Source organism: Mycteria americana, chromosome 1, assembly GCF_035582795.1.
Source record: "Mycteria americana isolate JAX WOST 10 ecotype Jacksonville Zoo and Gardens chromosome 1, USCA_MyAme_1.0, whole genome shotgun sequence".
Classification (NCBI taxonomy): Eukaryota; Metazoa; Chordata; class Aves; order Ciconiiformes; family Ciconiidae; genus Mycteria; species Mycteria americana.
This window is the reverse complement of record NC_134365.1, coordinates 26,485,689-26,507,995: the sequence shown is the minus strand read 5'-3', so window position 1 is coordinate 26,507,995 and position 22,307 is coordinate 26,485,689. Positions and strand designations below refer to the sequence as shown.

Sequence of the window (22,307 nt, the reverse complement as noted above, 5' to 3'; positions counted from 1 at the left end):
CTAGTTAGAGAACTCACAAGAGGAAAAAACTTACCTTTGTCCTCATCAGTGCATTAGTATTTTGTGTCTAAGTTAAGAAAACAGAAATGGACCAATGTGAAAAATACGGGAAAAAATGCAATGCGTAAGTGAAAGATGTAGAACAATAAGACCTGTACATGCTTTTGTTTTGTTTTCTTCTAAGCCTGTGAGAGAAACTGAAGGCTCAGCAGGTGATTACAGTGCAAAAGCAGCGAGTAGTGTGAGTAGTTACACATTGGCAGAGTCCTTGCCTCACGGTCAGCAGGGTCCTTGGAAGCTTCGCTGAGTAGACAAGACCAGGCTGATGTAGTCTACATAAAGGTGTTTAGACAGGTTCTCATTACAGTTTCTTTAAAAAACGGTGATGCGCTGGTTGAAGAGTGGAGGTCCCTTAATGTTACATGGCTATTTGCAAAATAGAATAATAAAGAGCAAAGGAATAAATTGCCAATACTCCCAACACGGAGAGGCTGCTAAAGGAGTCCAGCAGGACGCTGCTGCTCAGCAGACATGTAACAGATCAGTTAAAGAGGAGTAAATAGTAACATAATGTTTGCACTTGCATCAGGTTGTCAAAAATAACAAAAATGGAAAGTGTTAAAAGTAGCAGAACAATCTCATGATACCAAGTGTCTAATAAAATGGAAGGTGTAATTCAACGTTTGCTAAAATAATGTAAATATAAAATAATATATAAAATAATACTTAATTCTCAATTTACCTGTAGCTGGTGCCTCTGAAGTAGCTATTGCTATGTAGGAAAGTGATTTTGGAGCTAGCTATCTAGGTAATTCTATGGAAACATCAGCTCATTGCTCAGCAGTGGGTCAGACAAGTGCTAAGAATGACTCAGTGGGAGATAAAGAATAAAACAAAACAGTTTTACACTGTGTAAATCGATGGTGCAGTTAGGTCTTAACGTAGTGTAAAATTCTGGTCTGCTCTGCTGCAAAAACAGCAAAACTAGGAAAGGCTCAAATAGGAGGATCAAAGTAGTCAAAGCTGGGTAATGACAACACATCTGAGAAGCAGCTGAATTGTCTGGGACTCTTCTGGCTGGGAAAGAGGCGGCTCAGCAAGGATGTAACAGGGATCTGTAAATTCAGGAGTGCTGTGGAAAAGGTGTGTCTTTTGATAGAAGAAGTAGTAGGTAGGTAGCCAGTCCAAAATGAAAAAAGAGCAGTATTTTTTCATACAAGGCATGCTTAAATTGTAAAACCAGCCATATAGCTTACATGGGTGTAAAAGGTGACTGAGACATTAATGGAAGCAAAGCCCATGGAGGCATAACATGCAGAAGTAACACATCTGGATCAAAAACTCGCTGAAGACTGATGACTGGGAAGTAAGAGAGTTCGTAACCAAGGAATTGTTCCTGGACGCCTGTGACAGTCCTCCAGTCCTCTGGCATACACCGCGGGACGCTGTTTGATACAAGACACTAGGTTAGGTGACCCTTCGGCACTATGCGGTGCAGCTGGTTTTAGTTTCATCTCAATGCTCCAGCCTTTGGGTGAATTTTTAGAATGAGGAGGTATTTGTGGTACCACAAACTGAGAAGCAATGTGCTAAGGACTGTAACAGTATATAAAGTGGTCTTTGCCTTGTAAACTGTGCTGTCTGTTTGCATTGTGAAGAAGTAACATTTTTTTCTCAGCTGTAGGTTTTATTTATTCTAGGTCTGAAATGGAAAAGGAAGAGGAAATACATTTATGCTTCCTGCTCTGAAAATCCTGCTAGGTTGTCTCTCTGAATAGCACCAAATAATTTGCATTCTTGTCTTCTTTACTGAACTTTGCAAAATGTTGTTCAGCCACACAGAGAAAAGAGTAGAAATTCTGAGCTTTGTTGTCCCCTTTCTGTTTCCCCTCCCCAGGGAGGTACTTGCCACTGCGAGCTGGCTTTCCTTGGCAAGTTTTTTCATCTCCCACCTCATCCTGGTGGAATGTGTGGACTGTGCACTTCTCTTGTTCAATAGATGTGACAGGTGACAGAAAGAGGACCCAGGTGGCCTTCACCTTGACAGCAGAGGGTTCAGGTTTGCACTCATACTAAAAATCACTGAGAAGCAGAATTGCAAGAGGGATAAGGCTCTGACTTTTTACATTCTCTTAGGACTATACATGAATAACTCAAGTTAGGCCACACTGTAGGAACACTGTCTCTGCAGTTTTGTTACTCTTCCCAGGATTGCCTAAAATGCTCTGAGAATAACATAACTAAACCAAGAAAAATGTCACTCTTCATTATATCTATATCAAGTTACAGTAATATTCCTCTAGCACTTTCAAATCCATGTCTTGCTTTTATACTCACGTGATATTCTATAAGGACAAGCAGCAGCTTTTTCTTCGAGATATATCTTGTATTTAGGAGCTATTTGAGCATGCAAAAGTTGTCAGCAAGTTGCATGATTACTTACAGACTTGTGTTTGCATACATCACATCTTCTATTTAATAATAATAATAGTTTCCTACATTATTTCATATACATTTAAAGTCTTTATTATAAACATGACTTTTAACTGGTTGCTAATTGTATTCCCTTCGTCTACTGAAAAAAAAATTCCTGAAGGTATTGAAAAAAACCCCTAGCATATTACAACTAGAATAGAGCAATACTTGCCTCATGACTGTACAAGAAATCTACCTAATGCAGTAGAAAATGACGAACAATGTTAGGATCCACAGCTGTTTTAACATTTTTTAGGTGCTAATACTTCTTTGTACCTTGTACCTTATATTATGAAAACCTCTGAGTGTTGAGACTGCTCTGTTCCTTTGTGAATATTTATTCAGCAATGCCATATACATGGAATCAAATGCGTATGCCCACTTTTATGAAACTGGCTACTGCCAATTAAGAAAAGTTTCACTGAAGTTTAAGAGTACAAAGAGGGTATTCTTAAACTAAATAAAGTAGATGCAGTTGTTCAGCTACAATCTGTATATTTTTCATAAAAAACCCAAAATTTGGGGGAATCCTAAGTATACTTTTGTTGCTGAACACAGATTTATTTGTTAGGTTGACAGTTACCTTGGTTTTCCTAATTACGGTTATACTAAGCCTTTCTTTACAGAAGAATAAGTAATAGTTGTACTGTATTTGCACACATGAGAAGTGGTGCAACAGAAATAGGGGAGCAATGCAAAGATAATTTTAGATTGTTTCCACCTGCAAAACTGTGGCCCTATGACTTCAAAGCAAGTTTTACTATTTCTTTTCAGGAAAAGACATGTGGGATAGATGTTTGGATAAACTTTGCAAGCGTGAGTGTAGTTAAGTGCTGGAAGGGGTCAGTCAGGGAACTGCTATGGAATTAGGGAATCCTTTCTTGTCAGAAGTACAGGAGTATTTTTCCCTGTGTTGATAAAAGAAATGTTTTTTACAGCTCTGTTTTCTTTCATTCTAGTGAGACTAAAATTACGTTTTTTCTGTGTGGGGGTAAAAATGAGTGCTCATCATATTTAAAAAAATTATTAATAAATGTTCAGTTATGTAGTTTGCTTGAAAAGGTGACAAGTTGGAGTGTTTTTTCTGTGATGACTTAAATTATTGACTTAAATTATTTAAAAATGTGTTTAATTTCTCTGTCGTGTTATTTGGAGCTAAATTAATACCAGGCTTTTAAAGAAAGCACATTCTGTAGATGGATGGATTAGTCAATAGTTGAATGAACTGACAATAAAAACGTGTTCCTTAGTCAGGTCTGGAAAATGTAATGGTTCTACAGTCAGGAGTATTGACCAACGCCTTATTTTAATTTAGGAAGGTGTACCGTACATTTCCCAGGGATCTTCCTGATAGCCTAATACACTTGGAATGACTAAGGAACTGAGGAATAAACAGAAGTTAAGCTAGGAGTTCTTTTAAAATTACCCTCAAAAATGAAAACGATGTGTTAATCATTTTAATCCAGAGTAGAAATTTTCTTCGACTCTGACTTAACGCATGCTTTTGCACACAGAAGTGCCTGATTTCAGAAGTAATGATTACCTTTGAGAGAGTCACATCAGAACAGTTTTTCCCACCTCTTCTATAATATTGTTGGTTGCTCTTGTAAGACATAGATCCCATCTAAAATATGCACTGGGAAAACATCTCAGTGAAGTTTCAGTCCAGGACAGGAAAACTAAAGATGATTCTCAAAAAGAAAAAAGAAAAAGAAATGCAGCTTTAAGGTGTTTTGGTTAGTATCTCCATTAATGTTCAAGATTTACCAACTCTAAAGTACTTTTCATTTTGAAAGTTCTTTCCAAACACTCACCTACAGCTATTTACTTAAAGACTTCTGTTAAGAGGGTGAAAGGAATGTACAGGGAATGTCTCTTTATGGAGGCTGACAAGCCTTTTAATAGAAAAGATTCTAAGTTTTCCTTTTCCCTACTGTTTAAATCTTAAGCAGTAATATTTAAACTCATGAAGGAACGAATCATCTAAATATATTGTTTGTAATTACATCAACACATTATAAAACTGTAACCTAATTTCATACTTGTCTAATGATGGCATGATTTTAAATCAGCCCCAAATATTCTCTGTAATCCTCTTTCTAAAGTCTATTTTTAAACAAGTAAATTAGCTATCAGCCTTATATACATTTTATTAATTTTCTGTGTTGGCACTACCTGGTTTTACTTTATTTTCCGAAACAAATAATCTCTTCAGTATGCTTTGGTTTTAAAAGTGCATCAAAACATAGTTATATGGGAAAAGTGATTGATTTAAAAATATTAATAAGATATTATTCAGCTACCTCATACTGGATTTCAGAGGGATTCTGATTTGGTTATATTTTGGTTATATTTAATTTTTGCAAAATCAAATCCTAAGAATATGTACATCTGCCTCTAGTCATAGAATATACCTCCATAATTAAAAAATATAACAAAACAACCCACAAAAGAGACAACCCCAAACAACCCAGTAATCAGACAATGAACAAAAATGCTTCTATTCACTTTTCAGCCCTTCTGGACAATTCAAATTATGTGTGAAGTGTAGAAAATGACAGCAAAACATTTTAGATCTCTCAGACCTGAGAAATATCTTTCTTAAACCTTGCTTTTTCAAGAGCCCCTTGCCTGGAATGCTAGTTTTACACATGACCCGTTTAATCAAAATGGTTGAGATCACCCACTGACAGTAAGATGTTCAGCTTCCTCCCAGCCGTATCACGGCGGTTCAGCATGACGTCCCTCCCTCCGTTTCAGCTTTCGAGCCGCTTCCTCCCAGCCCAGGGCAGCAGCCATCAGGCGTGTTTTGAGCAAGCTGTGCAGTCCAACAGACCAGAGCTGAGAGGCAGCGTAGTGACTCTGCGTGGGGCAGGACACAGAGAACTCACCGGTCCACGTGCCAGCTGCAACGGGGACTTGCTGTGTGGCCTCCTTCAGTCTATGTGCTCTGGCCACCTTGCTTTTGTTAGCTGTAAAAATGGTTAAACTTAATTTTCAGCTTTACTTTTAGAAAGACCACGTGGACTAGGTTGTCAAAAGTCAGTGCTTAAAAGATGTAATGTACTTAAGGGTATTTCTAAGCAGCTTCTGTGCCACAATGGTTGCTGTTATCTTGTTCTGCTGTAATCATGCCGCGGCAGCTGGACTCGTGAGAGAAACTGTATAGTTATAATCAGTTCAATAAGTTCAGAAGTATACCGTTATCTTTTTCTGCTTGTCCATAACAACAACAAAATAGTATGTCTTGCGTCTCCACATATTCTATTTGCTTGTACAATAATTTCTCATATACGTGCACAATATGTGAAGTTGTCCCAGGTGACACATTTCTGTACTGGCTTATTGTATATTCTGGCAGCATCACAAGAATGCAACAAACTGGAATAAACTGTTGTATACTCTAGTATATATAATAATGGCTGGTCTTGATGGGGCTGGTTAGATGTATGGGCACCTTGAGAGGCACAGGTGAGCATTTAGTCTACCTTTCTGTGTGACGTGGTTGTCTTAAAACTCTCCTTGCTAACAGAGGAACTCTGTTAAACAAATACCCATCAGTACAAAGCCTTTTGATACAAAAAAATCAAGTTCTTGTTCCCTCGTGCCTAAAACACCCACATGTATGAACTCATCCGCTGAAGTCGGTGGAGGCGATGATGTGGTTTAAGTTGTACATTTGCATGGATGTTTCCTGTACTGGGGCTAACCAAAATTTAATGATCAAAATGTCTGAAATGATTGGCACCTGGAAAACTTGATCCAAAATATATAGAGCTTGTTTGCCAGTTACAGCAGGCATGCCATCTGCAGCAGCGCAGACTAAATCGTCTAGAGGCCAACACAGAGACAGCTGTAGGTACCGGAGAGCATTGCACCCTTGTTGTAGATGCATGCAATAGAGGTAACACTAAATGATATTTTCTTGTTTGTAGGAGACTTCCATTTGTTTCCCTGCTGCCAAAGAGCATCAGGGGACTGCTGAACCTAGGAGACACTGGGACAGTCATTCAAAACTCTGTGAGTGGCCTCAGCAAAGCAACCACTCTGCTAAAGGAAGAGAGGATGTTCCTGATCATGGGAGCAGTGAAGAGGAAGAAAGGCAGCCAAAGGTAATGGGACAGAAGAAAATATGGTGTGAGGAATTTAGAGAGTGAATTGGAAGATGAGTGTTTATGGAATGACAAGTCTAGTTGTATTTTTCAGCTTCTCAAAGTTGCTTTATTTGAAACAGAGCTTGCTCCTGAACTTGAGGGCAACTGTATAAAAAAAAGGTGCTTGGGGATGACTGTCATGAATTTTCTGGTTACCCTGCATTTCCTCATTTTCTGGACTGTTTTGGGTCCACTTGTGCTGTGGAACAGAAGGAGAAAAAAATAAATTCTCTACTAGTCTTGGCTACCTACATAATGAGGCCAGGCTAAAGTGAAAAGGGAACATGGCAATGAAAAAATTTAGTTTGCACAAAAGAAGAGGAGAGACCTTGTGACAGGACCTGGAGGACTATGACATTTCAATTCTATATTTGGGGTTTATTGGAACAAAAACTAGAACAATTAACTTAAAGAAACCCAACCAAACAAAAAACCCAGAGAAAATGCAGAATGCTAAATATTAGAAATAAAAGGGTTTCTAAATGCTTCTCTTCCCCCTGCTAAATGCCCTTACAGACTGGGCCTTTCCTTCACACTTGTTGCTCTCATTCCAGCAACTCCACAACTGGCTTGCAAGCTTCACACATTCCCACTGTATAGGAGGCTATTTAGGACATGTCCTACTGTCACCCTGGAGGCCTGGCTGAGTGATCGTTCCTTCCTCTTTGCAGTAGCCTCAAAATGGGCATGCTTGCCAATGGCTGTCGCTTGCCACCCTGTCTCCTTCTCATGGAAGCTTTTCTGAACTGGTGCTGGGGGTGGAGGGGAAGGGCCTGGTATGGGGAGGGTGTCCCGGTACCTGGAACAGTTGGCGAGCAATACGGATACCCTCCATTGCAAACATCATTTGAGCAGGCATGGAGTGGCTAGGATGGAGTCAATGGCACTGGTATTCTTGGTTTCTTCCCACTCCCATTGGTCATGTCAATACACTTTCACCTGAATATAAGCAGCTAGGAAGAACTGCAAGGAAAATACTACTATGCAGCACATAAAGCACATTCAGAGCCCTTCTGCAGGTAGAAGGCAGTGAACAGCTCTGCTTGCAGAATTGCATGAGAAAGTAGAAAACTATTTGTGCAAATACCTTTCATATAATAAGCCCAGAGAATGTAACTGAAAAAAAAGACAATAAGAAGGATTTAGATGACCTAAAAGAAGAGATTTTTCACTGTGTTAAAATAAGAGAATGATTTTGAGAGAAGACAGAGCTGTCATTAGAAAAAAGTTTGTCGGAAGAAAGAAGAAGACCTGAGAATGGAAGTTCAAATGTTCTCACCTGAGGTGTGAAGAAGAGGGGGGCCAGCAAGATGCCAGAGAAGAGATGTGGACCATGACAAAATATTTACTTAAAATAAAAAGGAACACAAATGCTGTCTGAGGTCATGAGATATTTCACTTTATTCCTGTTCTGCATACCCAAAGGTAAATGTCCATGTTCTTGCAGCGTATCTGGGCATTTTTTGATTATCGCTCACTCTTATTCAGCTCTCAGCAGTAACCAATGAGTCTGAGCAATCAAACTGGCTACAAAATCCATAAATCTCTGTGTAATCTCAGAATAACTGCTGCAAGGGGATTATGTCAAGAGTCAGTGAATAACTGTAGACAGGAAGGAGCAAAGAATTTACTGATCTATTTCTTCCTCCTGACATGCAAATTTGCCTTTTAAGCAGGAGCCAGTATCTTCATAAGACTTTGGTCTTCAGCTGCTTTCCCTTACCCTCATGTCAAGCAACTTTCTGTATTATTAACATATATAAATAAATAGATACCTGTGTCTCATTTTCACCCTTCTGCCAAAAAATAGTAGTGAAGAACATGGCTGAGATACAAAGAGATGCCTCCGGACGAATAACTCAGCCCGGATCCTACCTAAAACTTTAGAGAAGCTGGGGTAGGTTCAGTAGTCTGGTGAGCTGAGTATCAAGCTTTACCATTGCCTAAAAGGTCCTCTTCCCTTCCTCTGTTTACCTCCTCTCTCACTTGTGGTCTCCTGCTGTTTAACCTGTACCAGCACTAGGGCCCATTGGACCTCAGTCGATTCAGCTGACTCACCTGGCAGAAAACCAACCCAGCTGCACAAGGTAGGAAAAGAGGAAGGGAAAGAGCAGGAGCAGAGGTAAGGAGGAGACACTGAAGGCAGGGGAGAGGGGACCAAAAAAGACCTTCCCCTTTCCATTACTAGAAATAGGAATTACTAGACTGGCCCATCTGCCCATGGAACTGCAGGCCTAACAGCATCTTTCTTGGGGCAAAACATCCAGCAATCACAGCTCTTAACACACTGATAAAATTTACAGACTGAGGATCTAAAATGGACTACATGTCGACTATACATATATATGGATTGTAAATCCTATGATAAGAGAAGGAAACGCATTGCTTGTGTAGTCCAGATCATTGATTGCTTCTTACATAAAGACAAAATATTAAATAAATCAAACAATAATGAGAAGCAAAACCAAAAGGGGAGTCTCCCCTAAAACTCTTCTCCCATTAACGTCAACTGCAACAGTTTTGCTTTCCAAGGATTTGCAGGATCTTCTCTGCTAGCCTGCCTTTGCTGTGAGCCAAGATCAGGCAGTTGAGCCAAAGCGGGATTAAGATGTGAATCTTTGTTCTCTGGAGTGCTCTGTGGAACAAAATCACAATATCATTCAGGTTTACAGTGTTCTATGAATGGGAAAAAGGGAGAGAGCCTGGGTTTTTACTAACTGGGATTAATTTAAACTTCAGTAGTATCAAATCTTCCAATGTGCAGAGCAGTAATGAAATATATCTCTCTTATTTTCTTCTCTCAGTGCCAGTCTTCCCCATTCACTACTTATAATGGGACCACACACAGGACTGAAGATACTGCAAATCTAATTGCAATCTGGATTGAATTCAGGGTGAAGTAAAAAATCGTGAAGGGTGCGGCTGAGCAGGCTTTCTCCAGCACAGTTTAACTAGATGTTTTGCTTGAATATTTACAACGCTATTAATGCCTGTTGTTCATAAAGCTTTTATCCAATATTTGAAGTTAGTGAGAATTTATGGCCCTTGGCATAGTTTTCAGTAGGCTAGAAAATAAAAAAGAAATTAAAGAGTTGACCATAAACAATGAAAATAGCATATAGGTTTGCACGGTGAAGATGACAGACATGATCACAAGGACTTAACTATCAGTGCATTTAGAAATGATCTGTTTGAGCTTATTTTTTATGTGAGCTCATCTATGACTGAAATGGTTGCTAGGACGCTATACTTTGTAATTTGAAACTTGCTCTAGAAAAGAGCAATTGTGAATAGGTTTTTAAACATATTTTCTTCTTGGCAGCCTCAATATAGTGAAATTATTGATGCAAAATGGTTTTTATTATATCAAATCCTGATCTTACAAACACTTATGTCTCGACTTAAGTTTATTCGGAGTTGCAGAATGATTCGTGTTAGATCTCGGAGTAAAGTTAAGCATGCATAACATGGATCTATTCAGCTGGCCCTAAATTCCTGCTGACTTTCTGTGCCTAATATTTTCTTCTTGGTTGGCTCCTGGCAAATATCTGCCCAGGTCACTACTGAGACCATGGAAATCATTCTTCAGTGGTCACTAGCTTTCACCACTGAACAAACACAGAGACTTGTGTAAAATGAAAGCTGTGTGAATATGAGCTGGACTGCTTAAAACCCCAGTGAGATGATGAATGGTGCACATTACGTGCCTGCGTGGCATATTGACTAAGTCCTTTCAAATCCTAGTCCCTGGCAATTTTTAGCAAGTCTTGTGACTTTCCTCTCACCTTTTCTGTGTCAGGGTATCTTAAAACACTTACAGTCTATTCCAGATGATGCAAATGGAACTGGGATTCTCGCTGCAAGCACTGGAGATCACTCTTGACAGACATGGCTGGTTGGTTTTGGCAGAAGCAATCCCTGCAGGACCTTGCCTCACACAGAGCAGGGCAGCAGCTGGCTGCTGTAAGGAGCATCCAGGAAAGCAGCCCTGAGTGAGTAGAAGGAGTAGGGAAAGGTAAGCAGGCTAGAGAGCCCTTAATCCATGCAGTGGGAGCAGCCCCTGGCAGGAACAGGTCTGGCAATCCCAAATAGGAAATGAATACTAGATTTGTTTTGTATGCCAGAAAGAGGGGATTTGAAGCTTTCTGCTAAGATTTCTGAAATATGGACATATAACTGCAAGTATAAATACTTAGCTGGATATTTCTGATCTTACAGATAATTGTGTTCTGCAGTTATTTGAATATTATGCACTGAAGACTCATGGGTGTGGGACCCAGGAGGCCTAACTCTTTATCCACTTATATCCTTTTTTTAAGTGACTAGTTAATGCCAGGGGAATTAGTCCCCATTTGCAATAGTCTTGGCTTAATTTCTGAAGCGTCAGAATGTGACCAGATAAATCAGTAGACATGTAAGCCCAGAGATGTGGTGGAATCCTGATTCAAAAGATGACAGGAATCATGTTCATTGCACTCTAGCTCTGATTGAGAAAAGTATTTACAGCTTAAGAAATGTGCATTACATGCTATTGTCATGAAAAGAAACCACAAAACATAGGGAAAAAGTAGGGAAAAAGCCAGCTGACTCCTTGGAACATCTGGGAAAAGCAGATGAACAGAAGGCTGATCTCCAGGAGTATACAGGAGGCAGTCATCTGCCTGCCCTCTGCTGCTATCCCTTCATCTCTGTTTTTGCAGTATCAGTCTTGGTATAGTAAATGAGTAAAAGTTGTCAGCTTGTCCTGAAGACTTGGGGCCTATGAGTGATCTTGGGGCTGCAGGAAGGATGAATTGGCTCTGAGACATTGGGGAAAATGTGAGGATAAAGACCTCACTTATGAGCTTGAAAGGGGAAAATGATGTTAGGCTGGAGAAAGAGCATGGTTACTTGCTGTGCTGAAGGTAACTGAGGAAGCAGGGGGTGAGGACAGAAAGGATCACTTTGTTCTAGTGTGGGACTCTAGCAAGGGGGTATGATCTCCACATCATGAAGCAACCATTAATCCAAATCTTTATAAACTGGTTTTTATCAAGTCTTCTAGCAATAGCACGTAAAGCTCTGACTAAAATCCCCTCACTAAGAATTTGGGAGAAGTTGACAACCATGCAAATATCACCCACACAGCTGGTGGTTGTGGGCCCAGAAATCAGGGCATGCCAAAAAACAGAGGACAATCTCTTAAAACAATAACACAGCTCTACCATGCTCTCCTCCTCTGCTGATGGGGTTACTGTGGCTCCCAGGCTGGCTGTAGTGGCTCTGCAATCCTCCTTTGAACGTACCAGCTCCCTGGGTACCCCTCTCCATTGTATGGCATAGACCTACCCTGAAGCCTGCTGCAGGGAACCCACGGTTTTCCGATGTCCGCTAGCCAGATTTGTTAGCTTGCCAGAGGCTTTGCAGCACAGACTGGCTGGAGCAGGGCCCAAGGATATAAACTGGTGTGCTGGGAAGGAGGGAGCATGAGCAACATGTCTCCAGAGAGCAGAGATGGGATTTCTGTGTGGATGGCAAACAGAATGGTTTTAGTATGGGAAAAAAAAAAGGATTTGAAAGCTGAATAGACACCAACACTTCAAACAAATATATACTCTACTCTTCATTGTTGTATATAGGCCTCTGACTTGCTAATGCTTCTGCTGCTGTTGAATTGTGTAGATTGGCTCAAAGTTTTCATAACAACGCTCATTTCTTATATATGAGGCAGTGTAGGAAGAACTTTTTCTTTTCAAAAATAACTAAGGATGGAGGATAAAATGGACGACTTGTATACAGATATTTTTAGCTAAAAGAACTTGATTATCTGAGAAGTTTCGGTCTATAAAGATAACAGAGTTCCTCAACTGTTCCCATCTGTCTCGTCCCTGTCCTGTGTCAGCAGGGGGAAGTAGTAACTAAGACCTTCTGTGGCTTAGATACTAAGTGCTTTCATTGGAGTATTTTTGTCCGCCCTCCTTTCTTTCCCTCTTTAACATCAGTAAGAAGTTTTATTTATACACTGCTATGAGATATTATATCTACTACGGAAAATTACTGACAACTGCTTTGCCAGTGACGCTTATGTCCAAGTAAATCTGCTTCCTTTTACAACATTTGTGTTAATCTGGATTAAAATATTGCAGGTGCTGCTCAGATTCCTACTGCCTGCAAGATATTAATATTGTTTCACTTAGACTGATTGCTGTAACAGCAGTTTTCTAAAAATTGCAGTGATGGTGGCCTCGAGGCATGCAGTGTGAGCAAGGACACCTCTTGTTCCCCATCCAGATCTCAGGCTGCGCCTCCAAACCCCGTGCCTGCTCAGAGCGGAGCTAGTTTAGCCCCACCCTCTGAGCAGTCCAGCCTTTATTTATATGAAATCTGTGGTCCAACTGGCTTCAGATGGCGTGTGTATGTGCGTGTGCCTGCCTTCTGAGTGTGTGAGACGGGCTGGGATCATGAGCCAGGGTTGTTCCAAGTGGTTTTAATCAGCAGCCCATTAGAGGAGAACGGAAAGCTTCTAACAGGATAAGAACTGAGTAAGTAAACCTAACTTTGAACTCGCAATCTGGACAAAACAAATGCAAACGAAAATCTTCATAGTCTGTCAGTTTTCAGATAAATGATCACTTTTAGAGAGAAAGCTGTGCATGCTGACAGGAAGGAGGCAATTTAAAAGGACTGGAATGAAGGAAACTGTAAAAACAAAGTGGGAATTGAGAATGCAAGAGAGAAAAAAACAGCAAACGATTGTTCACGAAGTTGGTACACTCTCTTACTCTTTTCAGCTGTGGACAGGACGTGTTAAGCTTTAACCTCTTGCTTTCTTGGATACTATTATCTGGCTGAGTAGTTCCTTCTGCAGAGGGGGTGAAGATTTCTGCTCCTCACCTGTCTGCCGGCAGGTCTGTTCTCCCAAGAGCACGGCGTGGACGAGCTCGCTACGGCTCCTTACAGAACGCCCCATGGCACGCTGCTCTTTGCCGCTGCTCACTTGTTGTTTTTTCACAGGTTGTTCCCGTACCCCCATGGGAGGGTACTTCCCGAGCCTCTGCTCCTCTGGAACCTACGACTTCTTGCCAGGCACCAGGAAAGCACTCAGCAGCGGAAATGGGGAAAACTCTCTCTAGTTTTGGGTAAAGCGTGCCTTTGACTTTTTTTGCCCTGGCAAGACGTGGCTACCTGGACTGCATCTGCAATGTGGCAAAGGGTGAAGTGAGGACGGCAAAGAGGCCATGGTTTGTGGGCAAGTCCCCAGGTGCCGCAGGCTTTGTCGCCCTCGTCCCTTCTTTCTGGCCTTAGTGGTGGCCATCTGTCTGTTCTGCCAGACCCTGACTCCTCTCATGACCAGCAGCATCCTTTCGGCAGTCGTTAATGGGATTGCACCCAACAAACTGACTAAAACACAGCAAGGAAGATACAAGGTGGTCTCCCCAAGCAACACTCACTGCTTCCTCCCTGGCAGTAATTCACAGACAGTGAAAAAGGTAAGTCAGCTGGAGCAGAGTGCTGAGCAATAATTAGCAAAGTGACGGATAGCGAGTCTGGCAGGATCATCTGAGTCCAGCTAAAATTAGCCTAAGCTTGGAAGTCTGAGATCTGTATACAAACAAATGGGTGATCTAATGACAGCGGCATATGCGCAAGCACATCTCCATTACCGGCTCCTCAGTGTGGTGTTATTAACACAGGAATCCTGAAATCTTCCACTGAAACATGGCATTGCTCTGTGACTCCAGGGAGATTTCAGTTTGCTGCACAGACCATATTTTATTTTGGCTTTAGAAATCGGGTCAGAGGCTTTACAGTACAGGCACGTAAATCAGGAGCCAGTGGGGTTTCATGAAAGTGACTGAGGCTGTTAATTAACACCGGGACTGCAGCTGCCCTGTGTTAAAGTTATCTGCTGGGCGGTTTTGAACTTTACTGGGATTCTGCTGAAAAGCTGAATTTAACTGCATTTGAGAAATAAAAAAAGCGCTTTTCACATTTTCAAATCACACTATTTACTTTGGAATCTTTGTCCCACAAATTTTACTTTGTCCTTAGGTTACCTGACCTCATGTTTATTTTGTATAGGGTTCCTAGAATGGTTGTTAAAACCTAACAAATGCAGACACTGTTATTTTAGTTGGAAAATGTGGTTTGTTAAACGGAACAGACTGAGGTAGTTATTTTTACTCTGGAATCTGTGATCAGCTCTAGCACAAATGTTTCAGGTTCTCTTCAACTCTATAGAGGGCTGCTAATAGTGCAGCAGATATCTCACTGTGAGATAATTATCATTATGCTGGTGTTTTATACAACTGTATCAGGACTATAGACATTAATCTGTGACCTCACAGATTATGGACAGCATCCATATAAAGCAGTTCAAATTTAAAAAATAAATTTTAGAAGGCTGCTTCTTTGATTAGACAGGGTTCACAGTCTGAAAGGTCAGCAATATTGATTTTAGGAGAGCAGTTGTAAAGTGCAACAGTCTTCTGCAACAATCAAACACAGATATGTGAAATAACTCTGACACGAACTCTTTAACATTAAGTCTTAAAAAATGGATTTTTTTTCTTGTGAAGGTCAGAGAGATTTATCTTATGAGTTGCAGAAATCTACTCCATGCTGCACTTGTCATAATTTTATATTTTAATGACCTTTTAGTACACTAGGTACACAGATTTGGATTTCTTCAACAATGTGACATGAGGAATTACAATTTAAAGGGAAATAAGCACAGCTGACAGATGGGGGTCGCATTGTGTTACAGCTTTTGACACATACAGTCCATTCCTTTTTACTCATTGCTATTGTAATGGCAAAGAACATTTCATATCTTACCTTGGGCTACCTAAAGTCTGTAAGAACTGGTGAAATCATGGCACAGTTTTGCTAGTATGCTGTTTGGCTGAAAATATTTGTAATTTCTTCTTTCCCAATTTGTCTGAGCAAAATGCAGATTGACATTGAACTTGGTGTGCTGGTTGTTTGAAATGAGAAGGAAGCTTATGTTTTTACAACATGCTGTACTTACTGCCCTCCAGCATACATGGTTGGATGTGACTGTCACACGCACATGCTGAACCTATGCATTTACAGCTGTACTATATGTTAACCCTTATAGGTATGTTTTCCAGGGCTGTGCTACTCCAACACATTTCTCTTCAAGTTCTGAAGACCACCCGTAGCTGGCTCCTTATTTGTCTTGAAAGTTTCCTCTAGAGCATGATGAACAAAATGTCTTGCACATGTTGGGATGTTACTCTAAGTTGCTCTCTGTTTCCAGAGAATACTCTGCTGGTTGTGTGGGCTGAATAATAATCTCAGGGAACAGAAAAGACAAACATCTCCAAAAATCTCTACCACTTTGCTTTGAAAGGGTGTTCTTGAACTGTGTGTTTTTGCCCACTGCTTATTCAGATAGCTGAACTGTTACCTTGCTTGATTTTATTGGGTACCCAGTAACATCTAAGACAGATGTCATGGTTGCAACTTTACACAGTTTTATTTTACAGTCACGTGCCCACCCACAGTAGCTACTTTGGAAACAAGTTTTCATTAAAGTTCTGGTTTAAGTCTTCATGTATAAACCTGAAAAAATACTTTAAAATATAGTCCAAATTATTAACATTTTTAATGAACTAGTCACACATGTATTCTTATTCTATAAATAGTCCACCTAGGAAGTTTATTAAAAAGAATCTATTATACAGTTAAACAGCAACTTAAAGAAAACACTACAACATGTCTTATGAAATCGAAGTTCACGAATAAGTTTTAAGGAAAAGACGACGCTGCTGGAGAGAATATTCTTTAGATAACACCCAGTGTTTCTGGATTTTGAGCTATAGCATCTGTCACACTGCAGAATCTCTTCTGACTGGGTAGGGGCGGCTTTAATTCTTGCTTCCTTCAGAGAAACAATCAGTATTGTGTTGAGCCTGCTGTGAGAATTTGGTTATGATTGTTATTGCATGAGCAAAATCCCCTTCCAAAGTCTGATAATTTCTCCATTCAGAGTATGCATAGCACTAAGTGCCTCAAAAAAAAAAAAAGCTGGCACCTTTTATGAGCCAGTGGGGGAAGCGGAGGGAGAGATCTGAGGAAAAACGCAGCTTTGCCACTGCACTTCTGATCTCAAAATTCATCTCATTTTGGAAAGTTCCAGACAAATGCGGAAAAAGCATGGGGCTGGAAATTGCCAATTTCATCTGTAAATGTGTCTTTAACTACATCCAAGATGCCCTGGGATGGAGCCATTACTGTCAGACACATACTGCAAGCTGTCTTTTTTAAATTGCAAAAATGCAGATTTCATTCATAGCCTGGAAAACCTGACAGAGCTCATAGTACTCCTCTCTCAGGTATCACACATTACAGGAGTTTTAAAAGCTGCTGGAGAGCTGGCCCTGTAGCCTTGTTTTCACATGAACAGAGGTCAACATTTTCTAGTATAAAATGAAATGTTAATATCCGTAGCATGAAAAATAGAAGGCTTATTTCTAAATCTCCAGCATTAAAGGCATTAGAGGGAGATGTCACATACAGCAGCAGGCTGTCTTCAGGTTTAGGCAGGTACCCTTACCTCCTGTATGATGAAATTTTTGCGTATATATACAGTAAGGAGAAGAGTTGGTGCTGTAGCATCAAAACTGAAATAGTTATCAACGAAAAAAGCCTATACAAGCCCTGTGTGCAGGTTTCCGTGGCATGGTCTTGTGCCAGAAATACCTTTGGTACCAGCCAGATGTAAAACAGTTACACTCATCTTAAGTAATTTAGCTCTGCTTCTCAGCCAGTTCTGAGAAGAGCTAATTAGCTGTTTATGCTGTGTTTCCACTCTCTGAATTAGTTCAGCCAGAGCCAACTTAGGTGTCTCTGCACAGCAGTGCATTTTGCCCAGGTAGATGTAGTACCTCTGCTGTTGGGAGGAAGCAGTGAGACAGTATTGCCCATGTGGCAGGCACTGTCTCAGCATACTAGCTCTCTTAACCATGGCCAATGTTTAAAAAAATTCAGATTTTTAAATTTTAAGATAGATCTTGAAGGAGATTATTTCATGGATACTCACAAGAGCATTGCTTCACATCCCCTGGCCATTTAAGGCCAGCTGAGAAAAAGAAAACAAACAAGACATGCAGCTGATTATATGAGAATTTAATGAATGGGTGAGGCTGGCATCACAATAAATGAAATATAACAGGTATGGTGAAAAAAGCTGTCTTCGCTTTCAAGGCCCTCAACCTGCCACATGTTTGGTGTAAAAGATATATCTCCAAGAGGAGATATAATGAGGTGAGCAATGAGGAAGGAAGAAAGAATGAGAAAAGGTTTTTTATGGCTTCAATCTGAACAAATAGGATAGGATATAATTTACTGGGAGTGGACAGTATGAAAGATGCAAGATAATGACAGCTTGATGTGGCCATATCTCAGAGATACTACATAGAAAAAGAAAAAAAAAAAGAGAACGAAAAAAAGAGAAGGAAAAAAAAAAAAGAGAAACATCATGTTTTAGTCCTAACCAAGGTCTAGAGGAAGATCCAGTTGAACATCTTGCACAGGTTACAGGCCCAGGTACCTATATTTGAAAATTGGGAGTGAAATTACTGAAAAGTTGAGAAACTGTTACTAGAACTTTAGAACTCTGGACATCCAGAGTGGAATTATCCTCTCTTTACTTGAGTGCTCCACTCTATCTTGTCAGAAAGCTGGACTTCATAGTGAATGGAAATAAGTGCCTCTAATGCAAAATTTATCATGACTTAATACAGACATTTAAAACAAATCTGATGAACTTCACCCTCTACAGGCATATGTCTGGGGTTTTTCTATTGTTTTTTTGGATGGAATATACTTGCTTCAGTCAGAATAAGCAGGGAAGGAAGGGGGCAGGAGAGGAGTGTCATGGAAAGAAGGCATGGGGAAAGGAGACACTGGCGGGGGCAGATGTGGGAAGCAGAGTAGAGAACTATGGCTGCAAAGTAATAGTATCCCCAGAAGGCACAGAAGAGATTGTGCACAGAGGGGGCTGGATTTGTGCTGGGGAAGAGAAAGGGAGATGGGAATGGGAATGGAAATGGAAAGAAAAGAAGACAAAGCTAGTGGGAACTTTTGAAATGTAAATATGTGAAAAAGGAGAAATGAAGCTGGATGATAGAACGAGAAGGGGTGATTTTTGCTATTATGCAGAAATGGAGTCTGGTGAGAGCTCTGGATAGAAAAGATTACATTATGCATAATAAGGTTTGATACATTTTTAAAGTAAATTTAATCTTAAAAAGGATATTTCTTTTATAGAATACAGTAGGGGGGTGAAAACTCTTTTCTCCTCACAAAAGAACAAAGAACTTTGCTAGTATGAAACTTCTGTTAATAGAAAGCAATCGACAGATGGTATGGTATCAGCAACTGGTTTCCTTGGAGTGATGATACCTACAAAAGCAGGACATTTTTTTCCTCCTTTTCAACGAAAAATGCAAAAGGCACTGAGGAAACAGCTATTTTTACTGCGCAGATAGCTAGAGATATTTTGGTGATAAAGGGCAAGGCTATTGTGGTAGCAGTCAGGAAAGAGGGGCAGGGCGGAGACACTGTGCAGGAAGGGAACTTTGAGAAGGATGCATCAGCAGCAAATGGGAAATGGAGGCAGAATCTCACTCATGCACTTCATTGGAGCCCTTTCCTCAAAAGTAGCTGTTTCGATAAGATGGTAGGATTGGCTCATCATCTGCTCTCAAGACAAGGCAGTTGGTACCGTGAACTACACACAATCGTAAAGCAAAGGCATTTTGATAAAATAGCTCTGTACTTCCAGCTCAGAGTGCTGATGATGGCTATGCAAATAACTCCAGTTTTGCTCTTGGATTTATAAAGTCGTCAGAAACCAGCCATCAAAGTAGTGCCAATAATCTAGTTGCTTGTTCTGTATTTATTCAGCAAACAATTGGAAGCAGAATTACATTCCAACCATTTCATTCTACAACCCAGTCCTTTCTGATTAGGAAATCTAGCAGAACATAAAGACAACACATTTAACTATCCTCCAGAAAGTGAAACAGGAAATTAACTTCTCAGCTCCTGTATCAAGAAGTAGCAATATGCACTTCAAATATAACAGTAGTATGAACAACTTACTATTTCTGTGAACTTTTATGCAAACATGAAAAAGAATTTAAAAGTCACATTTGGAATTAATAAAGGTCTGCACAGTCCTGTAAACGAATGACTTCGGGCATTAGAACCACATGCTAGGTTTTTATTCTCTCTCTTCTTATTAAGGCTGTTTAATATTAGTGTGGTAGTTTCTAGGAGTCCCACTCATGGATTTTTTGGTAATGTTGTGCTAGGTGGTATTTAGCAGCTAAGGTAGATCCACACTCCCTTTGCTGGCTAAATGGGAATTTAGGCAGTTCTCTGCCTGTGAAGATCGCTAGTAGTCCCAGTGGTGTTTATACAAGGCTGGTTCTCTTGTGGTATTTCTGTTGCACTCCCCTTTCATGCAAAGGCCTTTTGGTTTGCATAGTGGCTCATATTATCTCTTTTGCAGCAGCCCAGTACCTGCAGAAAGCAGTGGGGCTAAAGTAAGCTGCAGTCAAGTTTTCTGAAGCTATTGGACAAGACTCTGACAATCTTGGCTAGCTTGGTGTAAAAGAGTGGCTGCCTGTAATCAACACAGGGACTAATGCCACCAGAACTGGGTAGCTGAGAAGATGATTCACAGATTTTGAGTTCTTTCCTGAGAGAAGCTTAGGCAGACATGAGTTGGGCCATTATGTTAGGAAGAAGAATTTTGTTTCTGCAGTTGAAGGGATGGTCAATGAAATTCTATGGCAACAGTTCAAACTGTGTATTTGCTTCCTTGCCAGGCAGAGACAATGCATCAATATTTATGGAATTATGCAATCTTCTTGGAATCTGAAAAAATGCCAATGAACTGTTTTTCTCTCCTCAACTTGAAATATCTTTGCTATTTTCTTCTTGGCCAAAACAATGACAGTAATTATATATTATAAGATTCAGTTACTGACCAAATTTTGGATTTTTGGAACAACCCAGAAATTCTGTACAATAGAGGAAAGCTTCAGAGACTAATACAATCAATTATATCTTTATACATTCATAACCTAGAATTGGATAAACTGGTTTCAAGGAAAATGTCAAAACATTTTCTCTTTAAGAGAGAACTTCACAGCTATGTGGAACTTGCAGACAGACAGAACTAAGAATTGCAACTCAGATAATAGATGTCTATTTTCAGTTGGACAAGGATGGTTACGTAATTCTTGAGCTTTCATATTATATAAACTGGGCTGTTTATCTCATTTGTTAAGACCTCAGAGGAATATCCATAAGATTTGATAATTTTTTAAAAATCCATAATAAATTTTATGGAACTCAATTTGTTTTGTGTTTTTCATGTTATTCTATAAACTGAAAACAAAATTATAAAATTCATTTTTATGCATTTTTATTCACTTTACAGTCCATTGTGGTTTGTTTAGACCAGTTGTCAAGGCTGTGGGTCATCTGTGTAACAGCCTATTGCACTAAAATGAGGCCAGTGACTCAGCTAAGTGCAATGGTTCGCAAGCTGTAAGAGCAGGTATATCATGTCAAAGCTGACATAGGCCTCATCCTAAATCATATGGGAAACCTCAGCTTTGCTGTAAAGCCTCATTAATTTATGTGGAGACAGCCACACTATTCTCTAGGTAAGACATGGGCCACAGATGTTCTTTACCAATCCCTTTCACATAAGGTGTATTGAATCTGTAATAAACTGACCTGCTAACAAATAGCCTGAGACTTCAAACTGGCGGAGAGCTAAAAAATGATCGGGACATGAAAACATTTGACCATTTAACAATTATTCTCAAATATTCAAAATGTTATGGATCCATTTTTTTGGTCTAAGCCTGCTGCACATTAAAGTTGTAGGAATGCCAAAAAAATCAGAACCATAAAACGTTGAAATATGTGAACAGCTTATTTTCATCTGTTGCACTCTACTTTTATACCAGCTCTCTGCCCATACTGCATTTTTATGATTGAGAAACATTTTATAAAAACCAGCAGACTCTTTAAGTGTATAAACATGACTGCTATTGCTATAATATTGGAAATTCTGAAATACATCCAGTAGTAACGAGATCAGCATGGCCAGTGATGTAAGGTATTTTATATAAAGCTTTGGAAAAAATTATGGAATCACTTGCTACAAGCGTGCAGTTGGCCAGAATTTTTTAAATTCTGTGTAGCCAACGGGCAGTTTAAAACAAAACAAAAAAAACACCCTACATTGCACTGGCTTGGCAAGAAAACAGAGAGGACACATTGCATCTTGTAACCTGGACTGCAAATAGCTCTGAAAGGAAAGGGCAGAGGAAATAAATTTGGCAACACTACACATGGATCTCAAGCAAGCACCGTAAAAGGTGTCGAGCTGCTTCATATTATTTAATAGTACCAGATTAGACATCAGGTCAAGCTGTTAAATTTAGGACCCTGAATTGTCTTGGTGTCCCAAAGATCCCATCATGGCTTTTTGGGAAGCTAGCGGATAAAAGCGTCCCGTGTCTAGCGGCTGGGTGGCCGGAGGGGAGGCTGGGGCCACAGGCGAGTGTGTCCCCAGCCAGGCCTGCTCAGTTCCTCCCAGCCCTGTGTCAGGAGGCTTTGGACACCAGCAGCCTGAAGGATTTT

General features: G+C 40.1%; 1 protein-coding gene across 3 annotated transcripts in view; it reads left to right on the top strand.

Annotated features, from left to right (window-relative positions):
• Positions 1-13,032: 13,032 nt before the first annotated feature.
• CPED1 (cadherin like and PC-esterase domain containing 1) overlaps positions 13,033-22,307 on the top strand; it is a 156,654-nt gene continuing 147,379 nt past the window's right edge. For all 3 annotated transcript variants that reach the window (XM_075493254.1, XM_075493246.1, XM_075493264.1), the window contains exons 1-2: positions 13,033-13,150; positions 13,623-14,098. In XM_075493254.1, coding sequence (XP_075349369.1) covers positions 13,847-14,098 — 252 coding nt within the window. In that variant the 5' untranslated portion in view covers positions 13,033-13,150; positions 13,623-13,846. The remainder of the gene's footprint in view (positions 13,151-13,622; positions 14,099-22,307) is intronic.